Source organism: Lepidothrix coronata, unplaced genomic scaffold (assembly GCF_001604755.1).
Source record: "Lepidothrix coronata isolate B3197 unplaced genomic scaffold, Lepidothrix_coronata-1.0 Scaffold43, whole genome shotgun sequence".
Lineage (NCBI taxonomy): Eukaryota > Metazoa > Chordata > Aves > Passeriformes > Pipridae > Lepidothrix > Lepidothrix coronata.
The window spans coordinates 5,747,524-5,762,117 of NW_016690223.1; the positions used below are offsets into that span (position 1 = coordinate 5,747,524).

The window sequence follows — 14,594 nt, forward strand, 5'->3', positions numbered from 1 at the left end:
GCTAACACTCAGACTGTCTACTTTAGGTATCCAAGTTTGATCCCTAGTGCACAGCACCCAAAGTATGTAAACTATGTTCCTTAGGTAGTACGTGGAAGTCATAGATAAATTCAGAGGACCTAAGACAGATCTTCATATAAAATGATGTGAACATTTTTCTGCATCAAATTGGCTGTCCAAATCCCCAAAAGGATTCAGCTGCTGCAGCACATCAAACACAGACTCCTGGCCAAAGAAGAGGAATCCAGAATCCTATAAACATCATGGGAAGAGCTACACACTTCAGAGGGAGCACATAAGAAAAAAGGCAGTACATAAGAAAGGGCATACTAAGTCAATATCCTAGGTATGCTTTTATCTGAGATGACTGAAACCCATATTCCAGAGAACTGAGGTGGCGGTAAGGGACAAGGGGCTGGGAGTGGTGTGAGACAGACCCCAGACTCAAGCTGAATTTATATCCCCGCAAAGGAGAGAAATAAGATTCACTGGACTAACAGAAGAATGCAAACATGAACAGGATTCTGCAATTTCATGGCTAGACATTCCAATGGGATGCGTGATACTTACATCACGGACTATTTTCATCTTTAAAGGTCTGGAATTTCCCTGAAGTCTTTTAGAAATAAAAAACCAGCAACATCCAGCGCTTTGGGAAGAACATTTTATTGCTAAGCATATCTTTAAACAAAATGCAACTAAGAAAAGAAAAAGAATCAAAAAGGAAGAAGAAAAAGAAAGAAGAAAAAAAGCAATAACATCACAAAAACTCAAATAAAAATTCTTCAGGTTGTCCATAAAGCAACAGGGATATGGTAGAAGCCCACATACAGAAATGCACATGTTCCCAAAAACTGTCCAATAGAAACTTACACAAAAAAGGAAAGTGTAAATATTTTTTCTTTAACTTAAAAAAGGAAAGTGAAAAGGAAAGGAAGAAAGAAAGCAGGAAATCATTTCACAAGACTCCAAGACTCCAAGAACAGCAATCTTTTACAGACATCAAGATATAATCAACTTTATATAGTTTCGGCCAGTTAAGTCATCTAAAATCGTGCTTTCATACCTTTTTAAAACCTGTCTTTTTTTTTCTTTTTAGTATAAAAAATAAAAAAGAAAAAAAGCTCAACCTCACACACACGCACACGCACCACACACACGCACACATACACGCACTGAAAATATTTGTTAACATGAAAGCATCTTCTCTAAATGTTTGAGAAGACTGTTTTTTTGAATTTAAGTTCCCATGTGCGTGTGTGTATCTGATGACACTTCTTCAGAGTCAAATATTCATGCGACTTATAAACACCAGCAAGAGTAGATTTCTAAACCTAAACAGCTGATTAGTTTTCAACCGCATACAGTAAAAGTGTACATTTCTGATATTCCAGAGTTCTCAATCCTTCTTGGTTTTTGTTGTTTTTTCTGTCTGTCTCTCCCTTATTTGCTTTTTTAATCATGGTAGGCATGGCCGTCAAACCACCTCACTATTGTTCTGTACAGTAAGATAATCCTTTTCACAATAACTGGGAAAATGTAGAAACCAAACAATGAAATTAAATAAGTTAAATAAAATAAAAGAAATTCCCAATTTAACCATAAAACAGTATATACACCGTCAGGGTATCCATATAGAAATTATACTAGCAAAAAAATAGTAGTAAAATATGTAAACAAAATTTCAGATTTTTTTTTGACACAGGTAACTGTGACAAAGCTAAAACACACACTTCACATTTTAAGGTTTGCTTTTGTTGTCTGTTTCTTTTTACTCTGTTCTTCAAGAACATTCTCATTCCACATTAAGACCATAACAGAACTTCCGTTCCAGTCGTCCCATCAAACATACCATGATAAATATATCTGTGTGTATATATATATATTATATTATTAAATTAATTTTTCTTTTTTTTTCTGTGTGTCACAGCAGCTTCATTTATTTTCTTTTATATAAAAGAGGAGGAAAAGGGAGAATAGGGCAAATGGAAAGACAGAGATGATCTGAAATGTCAAGCTACAAAATTAAAATATTACATATGAAAACCAGTTATATGTCAAAAAATCTATGTGTTTTGCGTTCTTTTACAATTGTTTAGCTTTTCTGACATTTATTGGTCTTGTCACAAGTTGAACTCCAGTGGTGTCTTTCTGATCTCTTTATGAAACTGATTTATCATTATTTTTTGCATGCATTGCAATGTCACAGAACCAGAACCCAGAGGAAGGCTCCTTTATTTTTGCACAATATATTCAGCTCAGAATAGTTAATCATTTTTAAGTATTCTTTTTTGAATCTCCAAATCCTGTTAAACATACTTTGGCTGTGCTAATGCATACTAAGTGCGGTACTCAAAGCCAATGACTGATCAGAACAGAGCCAAATACATATACTCTTTAGTTCAATTGCAAATACTAGAGCCAGATTCAAGGGAACCAGCTTTCCATGATAATTTTCTTCAGCACCACCCATGAGTCACTTTCACTGCGTTGTTAGCAAACAACTTACTGCAAGACCACAGTTTCTAGAGACAACACAACCAGATATGCAGAGTAAACACCATGGGTAGCTTTTGAGTTCATATATGGCAATAGTCTCTCTTTATTTATTAGGGTTTTTTTTTTCCGAGACTTCTTCTCAACGTATGTCCTGGTTCACCCCCTGCACCATTCCACTCCATTCTTCCCTCCCACACCCAAAAGTAACCAAGAAAACCAAACAATAAGTAACCCAAGAAACAAAACCAAACCAAACCAAAAATCCAACAATCTCCAAAATCATTTATTCCCCTCCTCCAATCTCAAAAAATTATATGTATGCTGGACACGGCCAGATAATTTTGTTCAATATTTCTTTGTTGTTTAGTAATGTTTGTATTTTTTTTAATTTTTCTTTCCTTTTCCTTTTTTTTTTTTAAATAAGTAAACTGAAAAATTATCAATACAGTCAGGGATCACGAACATTGTTAAAGACTCACTTGGAGATATGAAACAAGTAAGCCATGAAGTCTTCTACTTTTGCAGAAAGTTCAGCGGAGGAGGAGATTTGGAGATGTCCAAGTTCACTAACAGAGCAGAGCTGTGTGCGCCATCTCCAGAACGCTAAGTGTGCTTTATAATACATTAGGGCAAAGTTTGCTGACTCCAAGCGATGACTGAGACATTAACAGTCACTGCTGAAATTTTTTTCCCAATACTTTTTCCCACAAACGATATCTCCCAATCATCTCGTTTGCTGCAATGGTTCTGATATTTCAGTTAAATCTCATTAAGTATTTATATATTTATATATAAATAAGTATTCTTTTTTACACATAATACTCTTTGTCCTTGTTTTTCTGCTTCTTGTGGCCGCTCTTTGAGCTCTGCTGCTTCTCCTTCACGAGCGTGCCGTTGCTCTGGGCTGAGTTGCTGATGTAGTTCCGCGTCTCGTCCACCTGATAGGACCCCTCGTCCCTGTTCCTGTACTTGTACATGGCATACAGGAGGATGAGGATGCAGAGGGCGGCAGCAGCCACAATGCCGACGACCATCCCCGTTGTGCTGCTCGACTCGCGGACCACCTCTGAGGCCCCCGGAACCCGTCTGATTCCCGGCTCCGTGGGGTTTGCTGTGGGCACATTACGGAACATGGGGGAAGTGATTAGCGGGCTCTTCAGCTTTGTGCTGTCTAGCTCATAGGCAGTGGGCAACGGAAGCAAGACTATGTCAGGCTGGGGTTTGAGCTCACGGTTATTCATTTTGCCGGCTGGCAATTTGGGCACCATCCCAGTCGAGGACGAAGCTGTGGAGCGGATCAGCTCAGGGGACAAAGACGTGGTAGTAGTCCTACCAGTTTCGGAGACTTTGTTAGGTCTAAAGTCCTTGGATTCCCACTTGGGTGCGTGTGCTTTGTAGCCACCTTCGAAGATGGAAGTGGAAAGACTCTTATCTGTTACCAAGGAGAAGGTGGTGTAAAAATCTTCATCATCAGTAGGGGGTAGGTTAGAGTCAAAGGTTTCCCCTGAGCCATACCCAGATATCACCAAGCCATCATCATCACAACCATCGCTGCCTTGGTCCGACAAGCAAGGTAACCCCGCCTCAGAGGTCATGGACAGGGAATCTTTGGTGGTCTCAATAATGGTGAGGAGGGGGCGAAAGGTAGGGGGAAGTGTAATGAAAGGTGCACGAGTAGCAATAGGAGGGATATCTAAAGGGTCTTCTACAAGTAGAGGGATAACTAATTCACCTCCTGGGATGGAAAAGAGAGAAAAAAAGAAGATTAGTACATTTTAATGACACAATGCACCATTTTCTGTTCACTTGACTCAAGGGCGAGAGAGGTTGTGGGCATTCTGAAAAGGTGTCAGGGATCACGTTTCTCACCCTAGCTACACGACCAACATACTTTCCTGTTCCTTCCCATCCTGTTTGGACATGGGTAAACTGCATGTTCCATTTCCTACCTATGCTAGGTATGTACAGTAAAATACTCTGGATTTTTGGGGACCCAAAGTTTTTGATTTTTGAAGATACTCTCAAGTGACTCTGTGGTCATCAATTTTTGGTAGTGATCTTTCTTAAGCATTTGGTTAGAAGACTATTTAAATTAATTATTTTAGACTTCCATAGATCAGTGTTTTCATAAATGTGTTTTTTACCACTCATCTTACCAGTTTTTCCTCTTCTGATTATTTTCATTTAAAATAACAATGGTATTTTCTCTGCCATTCTAATCTGCTCACCTGTAGTTTAGAAGTCCTTTCCTTAAGGCATTTAGCATTCATCCATTTCTTCTTGATCATTATCTGGCTTTTAAATTGTGGGAAAGTTCATGAAAGCAAGGGATGGAATAAGAATCAAGTACTTACTGGGGTCCATGAGGGTACAGAGCTCTACTCAATGTCCATCTCTTTTTAATATTTCTTTAGCATTCTGTTCAACACGAGGGATGTCCCTTTCCTTCCACCTCTTGGGGCTACTAGTGCCATACTATCTTCATCTTTGGTTCTTCTTGATATTCTTTTACTATAATTCGATTAAAAATTAGGATAGATTTTATTGTGATTGATAATATAACTGAATAAGGACTTCGATAAACCCCAGTTTGATTGAGCCCAGGATTGTACTGCAGAAGTTGTCTTCACACCTACTGTTACTTCTTGATAAGCAGAGAGCTGTGATCAGTTCTACTTATTTCTAACATGATGGTTACCTGCCTACAGAGGACTAAGAACAAGGTGGACTTATGGTCTACTCTTGAACAACAAACTGTACCTTTGTACCTTCCCATAGTATAAGCTACAACTGAAGCAAGAAAATTGGTGTATCATTCCTATGATTTGGATTCTGAACAGCAATATCGCTACTTTTAGGATACTAGCCCTGTTTTTTCTATATATTGTAATATGACTGTACTTCTACCTTTGAGTTTATGGGTAATTAACACTCCATTGTTTTATTCTGATGTGGAATTTCATTTATCTAATTCCTTTAGTTATGATTACATAGTCTTCTGCTGACATACTGGTCATCAACACTTTTTTAGAATGAGCCATGTTGCTTTGGAAAATTTGTGTATAAAATTGTCCCTTGGGTAATTTTTGTTGTGCTAGCCACTTAAGTAAGCTGCTTAAAATATACATTGAAGAGTTCAGCTGACATCATGAGAGTCATCTAGATCTGTTCAAAGGAGTGTAACTCCCTAAGTATTTCTAATGTCTTGAAAATTTTATTTATACATACCATTTCTTAAGGAAGGATATGTAAAAGGAATTACAGCTTCTAAATAAGTAATTCAGGGTTTTAATTCTGTATTAATAACTGCTAATGAACAGTTTGGCATTGTTACAGTGCTGAATGGCATTAGGGTCAAAATTCTGCTCTCTCAAATCTACCCTATATATTACATGCACTCGTTTCCCATTGAATTCTGCCAGTAATGTCCATAGAAGTTCTAGAAGGAATAGTCTACAACCTAAATTCCTTCTAAATGTATTTGGAGAGCAATATATCTGAACAAATTACATACTGAAGATGGCAATATACTGGAAAAGGTACTTAACAGTTCAATTAAATCTGGATAGCTGAACTAGCAATATGACTTATTCTTTTCCTTAATGAGAAACTAAGTGGTCACACAGTTTAATCAGTTGAAAAAGTCAGAATTATCTCAGAGGTACCAGGGCAGAAATTAGGCCAAAATAAGAAATATGGTACTTTTGCGTACTTTCATCCAAAGTTAGTTTTAAGCTAAGATAAAAAGGGCCAATTTGAACATGTTTAGTTTCCTGAGCTTCCTCAGTACCTTCATATACCTCTTTTGTTACTGGTTAGAGGATGAAGAAATAAGTATCAATCACTGCAAACTACATATTTTTTAAAAAATTATGTAAAAAAGCAGAAAATGTAGTCTGACAAAAGGCTACATGGCATTTTGTGCTCATGCATCTGAGCTGTTTTCTGAGCAATGTAGAAACTAGAGCATGTAATATGATTTATATGTCCAAAAACCCTATGCGTGGCTTGAGGAGAGCACCTATAATCTATGCAAACAGGTGGGCTTGGGATGAACTTGGAGTATGCCTCAGGGGGAAAGATCATCTGTGAGCCTGGTAAAAAAAATGAATAAAAATTACAGTATTTAAGTCAGAATTGCATCAAATTGCATGACTCGAGAATTTAAGTTCCAGAAAGTCAGGGATAGAAAATGTTCTTTTTAAACAATTTTTTAAGATCACTGTTTTGTTATTAAAGAGCAGTATTGACTTGTGATTTTCATTCACCATCTGTGACACTCAATTGGAAAAAAACCCAGTTTGGCAGCTTTTAATTGCTTACCTAGAGCTTTGAAGTGCCTTTGTTCTTAAAAGCTATTATACTGACACACAGCATCAGTATGCAGTTCATCTGCCATACACTGGGACAATACTTTGGGCAGTTTTCTTCAAAAGAGAAATTATTTTGCTCGTATTAATAATTAATTTTCTGGAAGGAATCAGACATATCTTACATTTAATAGGAAGACTTTCCTTTTGCCCCAATACCCCTTTCATTTAAAACTAGGTCATAGTTTTATAGTTTTTGTTGCTGTTGAGGACTTGAGCTAATGATCAAGACTACTGCAACTATTAAATGATCATGGTCTCCTTGAAATATAAAATAAAGCTGATAAACTTGCTATCATAAGTGGAATTTTACATAAGTGATGGAGAAAATATTGGAGCTTTTTGATTCCAGCAAGTCTGTTGGATGGAAGACAATAGGACAGAATTAGGACTAAGTTTTAAAAAGTTTTCATCTCACAATACGTGAGAGAAGAGAAACAACTTTCATACCAGGAAGACTGGATTAACTTTGATACAATTATTTAATCTCATCATTAGTTTTTATTTCAAATTGTCCAATGATCCATACTATGGTTACCTGCATACTAAAGAAATAAAGAGACTCTTTAAGGTCTTGCATTAGGAATCACTTCTCCATCAAGGAGTAAATTTGTTACATATACTTTTGGGGAGTATCAGGTAGATGGCTGCAAGGATGGTAATAATGTTTTGATTTTCTTTTTCTCTCTCTAATGGAAGAATCTGTGAGACTGAAAAAAAGCTGTGAGAGACTAAGTCAGAAAAAGCACCCTAGGTATCAGATCTGACTTCTTTTTGACAGCTGTTAGGCATCTATGCAAAACTCACAGCAAACTTGAAGTGGTAGGTCTAACAGGATGAAAGCACAATGAATACTTGTTGGCCTATGTGATTTATAGAGGAAAAAAACACCCTTTAAAATGGCACGATAAAAATGCCAATCAATCTAAAAGAAATGTGTTATTTAAAGATAAGAGGGAATGTAAATTCTGAAAAGCTCCCAGGAAAGTGTGAGAAATATGATCACCGATATCTATGGAGGGGAGCAACTGCAAACTTTCACATCATGCCTGCAAACAACTCTGTTACTGGTACTACATTTCTGTTTGTAAGAGACACAAGGGGGAGTCTGATGACAAGCAGACTATGAGTGTGCATGTAGGGGTAACCATCTTTCACAGAAGGACAGCTGAGGGAGCAGGAAGCTGCCTGTAGCCAGTGGTCGTTTTATGGAGAATTGGTGCCTCTTGCCCAGGCCCCAACTTGGTTTCAAGGTAAGCACTGAAAGATTTAAAAGACAAAGAGCCACTCAGTTGTCAAGAATTACTTATGCAGGATTTCAATCCTGAATGGTTTGCTGTAGAAGCCAAATGTTTTAAAGATTTAGATTTCTAGAAAAAGCTAGAGGAGTTCCTGAAAAACCTTACATGACAATCTGGAAAGAGAAATATATTTGAGACAGGTTTTATGTTTGTCAAGTTTTTATTTTCTCATAATGTCTACCACTTTTTCAATTGCAAAATTAAATGCTTTGAGACCCAAATAAAACTTATGGGTTCAATTTCCAAATAGTTCTGTGCTTATATAAAAAAAAAAAAGGCAAGGCTGCCACCCAGTTTGGGCCATGGCTTCCAAACAAATATTCATGTGAGCTTTAGATTCTGTTTGAGGATTATATGGTCTGTTTCCTGATAGTTACAGGTTTCTTTTCCCATTTTTTTTCTGTTGGCTGTTACACAGCAGTTAACAGTGTTCATCCGTATGCTCCAAGTTCAGGATTACTTTAACAATCCAAAGTTTTCACAAGGATTTTCCAGATTTATTTTTCAGATACTCTGTACTTTCTCTCCTAAGCAGAGAATGGATGTTTCCTGAATAGAAATACGTTCTCTTGACAACACAATGCCAAAGAACTAAACAAAAGAGAAACAGATAAAATGGTTTTCTCTGCAGTGATATAGATGCAAGACTAGTTTGCCCATCAACAGTACAGCTGAAAAAAATAAAGCAAGAACCCAACAAAAAAATGAACATCTAACTGGAAGGACCGCTGAAAGAATGGAGGTCAGTGAGATGGGAAACCTTATACCAAGTAGCCTAGTGCTTTGCTTGGCCTTCTTATTCCACAAAGTGTGCATATATTAATTAAAAATTAGCCTCTTAGCACATATACTACTTTCATGGAGTTGTGCTTTTCTTTTAACTACCAAGAACACTGGGGATATAAAAGGTCTTGGAGCTGCCTTGGTTTTTGCTTTATGAGAGTATTTATAGATATATAATTCATACCTCTGGAGCTGATCTCCAGTAAGAGTTCTCTACCACTGGAAAAGACAGAGTGTTAAAAATTTAATAGAAGCCTTATGAACTGTGAGGATGTTGTGGGCAAGTCATGAATGCAGAGGGCACCAAAAAATATGATAAAGAAAACAATATGAAAAACTGTAGCAATCGCTGGTTTTCATCTCTAGAGCCACAACTGCTTCAGTGGCATCTCAGGCGACAGACTGGTACAGGACAAAAGGCACACAAAATGGAAGCCTGAAAGATTCATCTTCTCCTGATGATGATAAGTAACACACCTTATTGTCTCTGTCTTTTTCAGCTGTGATTGAAGAGCTTTTAAATGCCATCCATAAAGGCTGCACAATTTATCTATTTCTGCAGGCACTTGAAATTCTGCATCCAAAGTTTGCAACTTTAATTTTATTCTTATGGTGCTCCTCTGAAGTTTGGCTCCATATTCAGTATGAAATATTTGACACAGAAGTAAGTCCTTACCTTTTCCACCTCTGTACCAACACAATAATTCCTTATTAAAAGACTGAGTTTATAAATTTCAGACTAATGGTGTTTAGTCAATTCTCCTTTGATTCCTCTGAGGATAAAAAGCAGAAATTATTCAGCATATAGTCTCCGATTCCCAGGAAAGATAACCTAGTAGATGAACATTCCTCATATTTTCTACTCTTGCAGTCTGACTTACTTGCAATTGACAGAGAGTAGTAGAGAGAAAAACATAATTTCCTTAATGGAATTCTGCAAATTCTTATCTCAAGTATCACCTTTTCCTTTCAGAAACTCTGTAGTCCTCAAAGTGATTAGATAAAACTGGATTCTGGTGCAGTTGGTTGAAAAGCATTTCCTAAGCTCCTCCCCAGCTATATTAAAAGACATTAGTTAATGCAGTGTTTTCCAATAGATGGCTCATGAGAAACAGGAAGGTACAGAGTTTGAGAGGTCATGAATCCCACGTTAATGCTGGGCTGTGCAGCTGGGCTGTGCAATTTACATTGATGTAAATTTTTGGTCACCTTTGTGGAGTTTCAGTGAAACAGATATTAATACCTTCCAGAGAGGACCTGATATTGTGTCTACAAGCAAGATTCTAGAACAAAACCAGGTATTTTGGTGCCCAGACACTGAGATGCTCTGAACCAATTGAAACATGCCCTCTTCTATCTCTCATCATTATTTTAAACTTTTATGATTAGTTGGTGACAGCTTCCTACTCAGGATAATGATTTGTTCAGTTTTCAGCATCTGTTGTTCAAGGAACTTGACAGTTGAACCTAAGATACCTGCTGATCCTAAAATACCAGCTGACCACGGTGTTACCATGCAGAAATGGTAGAAACACGTGAGCTTATAAGGAAGTACAGCTTTTTCTTACTTGTACTCACTGCTTTTTGAAGAAACTAATGCAAACCTCTTTTGTAGCAAGGAAATTTTAGAGGTTCAGGACGTGTGTGCCAAAGGCATCATTTCTGCATGATATTAGCAAGTCTGACATGCTGAGTGCATCTACCTGGTAAGAGTACACTTGAGAGTATCATTTAGACTGGACACCAGGCACATAATCAGCCATGAAGCAAACTGATAGAAATAAAATAATTTAATGGGAATAAAGTAGGAATGACATAGAGCTGCACTAGGAAAACCCTGAGAACTACCAAAAGCCAAAGAAGTCCCATAAGTTTTCACTTGACATGAAGGTTACACTACCAGGCTACATATAATTCTAGTAGTGTGAAATAAAAGTAGCATTACTGGTGATTTGTTTAGGGAAAGGGGAAAGAGCTTCTAGAGGGGGGCCGAGAAAGGACAGGAGCAAACTACCTCAGACTCCTTCACCCCCTCCTATGCACAGTACAATATGGCAATTGACAATATACAAAGAGCACATAACATAAAGGCAAATACAAACTGATTAAAAAATAAATGAACTTATATATTTTCCTAAAACAAAACCATACACTAGAAAACAAAAATGCCACAGCAACAAGGTCAGAAAAAGGAAAAACAGAACAAGTAATTCACTTTAGCAGCAAAACAAAGAATAAAACCTATGAGAACTGAAAAAAATGATGAAAATCAAAAACATTATTTCCTTTTAAAAAAAAAAGTAATCAAAAATACATAAAAATATTTAGAAAGCATACCACATTGATTTCATAACAGTCAACTTACATCAACAAATTGCCCGCATGTTTTTTGGCATGAAAGGAAAAATTTACAAAAGAAAGTTGTGTAAGAATGCTCTTGGACAAGTAGCATTGCCACATTCTTGTAACTTGCTTTTTTCGTTGTTGTTTCTTAAAAACTTTTTTAGCAAAATGTTTATTATTTCTTCTTAAATATATTTGTTTTACAACAAAGGGCGATACAGGGAGGCAACAACACATACATCCACACCACATAACATGAAAAGAAAAAAATCTTGCACCTTAACAAACTTGAACTTGTTTTTTTTTCTGCTGTTTTTTGGTTGTATTTTTTTATCTTATGTAAAGTTGTTAGCATATTGCAGTTGAAAAATCCTGTACAATTTACTTTTGCTCGTTTGCATATCTATACATATAACGTTTTTTGAAAAGCAAAGTTTGTTGCTTTTTTGCCTTTTTGGTCAATTTGATATATATTTTTTTAAACATTTTCTTTTTTTTCTATAATTTTTGTGTGTGTGTGTTTTAAGGAATGGATGACTGCACATAAAATTTTAACAATGCTAAAGAAAGGGGTGGTGAAGGGGAACTTATGGGAAGAAAAAATGCCTAGGGTGGATGGAGTGGGAGTGTAAAAATCTATGAGTGTACTACACAGGAGATGAAGATGATGGGAGTGAATGTGTAAGTCAGTTGCCATGTCCATGTAAGGGCGGTACGGAGTGATCTAGCAGCATTAGAGCTTCTGGCTGTAAGGAAGGGATGGGCAATATACAAAAACAAATGAGCATATTCATGCCCATCAACAAAAAGAAAGAACAGAACTCTAACATTGACAATCTCACAAACCCTAAGCTGCAACTTCTTCAACATGCAAGTTACAAAAAAATTAATAATTATAGTATTAATATTTACATTTTCATTAAAGGCTTTCAAATTATAAAAACAGTTAAGACTTTTCCCTACTAAAAATAGCAGTAAAATACATAAACTAATAATAATAATAATAATAGTAATAATAATAATAACCACAGAGTAAAACAAAAAAACCAAGGAAACTAGTTTTATGCATTGGAATTAGAACAACTTCATCTGTAGCTACCCACAGCCGCCTTCTTCTTCTAAGAATCATCTTTTCTGAAGTCCATCAAACTGACATCAGTATTCTCAGTAATTTGAGACAATCATTTCTTGAGCACATCAAATGAGTGTTTTGAATGTAATCGTTGTGTTGGCACCCCCTTCCCCACTGTCAAATTAGACTGCTTGTATATTCAGATTCTCTGGAGAATCTCAAAAATACAGCTGTAGGACTCTGCCAGTGAAGTAGTTCTTTATTTAAAGACGGAAATAGAGAGAAAAAATTGCAGAAAACAATTCATAACTCTTTTGTTTTGTTTGTTTTTTTTTTCATTATAAGATTGGAACAAAGCAAATCTAAGATAGAAATTCAACCATTGAAAAGAAACACATCAAAATATAACTATGTAGAGATATACTAAAAAAAAAAGCAAAAAAATGAAAAAGAGCACTTTATTCCCAGGAAGAAGGGAGATAAGAGCAATTGTGGGGGGTTGAAATTTTATTTTTAAAGAAAAAATTATTCCACACACTTCCAAAGATGAACAAACCAGATGCACACATTGAAAGGAACAGACAAAGCAGTCTAGGGACACTTTCATAATTTAGATTTTTTTTTTTTTTTTAAGAATTGGATTCTCTTTCATTCCATCCCCCTCTCCTTTAAATTTGTTTTGAATTGTTGGCCAAAACCCCACCACCCTCTAGTGTTGCTTTTTTTTTTAATAGATCTTTTTTATTTAATTGCTTATTTTTAAAATAAACATGGAGAGAAAAAAAAAGGACGTGCAGTCTGGATGTACGTCATAAATAGACATAGAAAAAGATAGAAGAAATTGGCTGAGGTCGACAAATGGGTTATATAATAGCTTAATTTTACTGTAGGATGTTAATAATAATGCATGCTTAAAGTAAGTTGCATTTAGGGAAAGTAGAAAAACAGAACAGCAAGCAAGGACTTGGGGAGTGGGCAGGCAGAGGGGAAGGGGTGGGCAGGGGGTGTACCATCCATGCCTCTCCAGAAAGGGCAAAGCACATTCCAGCAGTTCTCCACATTTCTGGGGGAGGTCAGGAGGGGAAAAGGGTGAGGAGAAATCATAAGCTATGTTAGGACACACTCTTCACCCTGACTGTGACCTTCTATTTGAATTAATCACTCAAAATGCCAGATTCCATCCCTTGTTCTGGCTCTAACTTTCCAAGGCATTCCCAAACTGATTGGTATTTCTTTTTTTGCCTAGTGACAGAAAATGCTGCCACTGCTAGAATTAAGGTGGAGACTACTTTCTCCTATGCTACAAAGTTCAGGAAGATATTACTAATCAGTTCTACCTGAGTCTTTACTAAAACTGGATTACAAATAATGTATGTTATGGAGGGGTCTTCAGCTTCCTCTGAATTCACAAAATCACAGAATATTCTCAGTTGGAAGGGACCCACAAGGATCATCACATCTAACTCTTAAGTGAATGGCCCATACAGGGATCAAACCCGCAACCTTGGTGTTATTAGCACTATGCTCTAAACAACTGAGCTAATCTTTAATGACACATATGATGTCCATATTTTTCTTGTGAAAAGATCATCATCCTGACATCAGAGTCCTTCCAAGAAGGAACTTATGACCCCAGCAAAAAAACCTGCTTTGGTTGATTTTTCAGAAGACTGCAAAAGTTACACATAAGGCTTTGGACCCTGCCTATGATGAATCTCTCCAGGAGATAGGAAAATCAGGCTGTAAGCACTGCATGTACTTTAGCTTTCCATCAGGAATGCCAGCAACATCATTTCGTAAAGGTCACGCTACCACCAATAGGTGGAAGCGAGGGCTACCTTGAGACTGAATTTCTGGGAAGAATGGGGCTATTCTCCTTGTAGATGTGGCCAGTGGTACTTTTGTATAAATATAATAACAAACAGGTAGGAAGTTTTGGTACTTATTAACATGAGGAAGAATAGCACCTCTAAAGACACTGAGATCAGTATAGTTCTGAGGAATGTTAAATAAGCATAAACCCCACAAAAATACAATAGCCCAGATTGGTTTTAGAGGCATTACTGAAAAGTGTCCAGTTCTGAGAGGAGTTATGAGAACTCCTGCTTCAGAAGTGATGAGGTTGCACTGCTTAAAAGCACAGTGCAGCTGTAGCTGGAATGTACCATGCCTTTGCTGGAAGACTACACTGGACCTATCTCCTACATCCCTTTGGTAAATATATTA

The 14,594-nt window shown here is 36.8% G+C and overlaps 1 protein-coding gene across 1 annotated transcript in view; it reads right to left on the reverse strand.

Moving 5' to 3' along the window:
* Nucleotides 1-650: 650 nt before the first annotated feature.
* Nucleotides 651-14,594, reverse strand: part of LOC108496770 (neurexin-3-beta) — a gene marked incomplete at its 5' end in the record, with an annotated part of 39,619 nt that continues 25,675 nt past the window's right edge. Inside the window, one exon of the mRNA XM_017813792.1 lies at nt 651-4,234. Coding sequence (XP_017669281.1) covers nt 3,309-4,234 — 926 coding nt within the window. The remainder of the gene's footprint in view (nt 4,235-14,594) is intronic.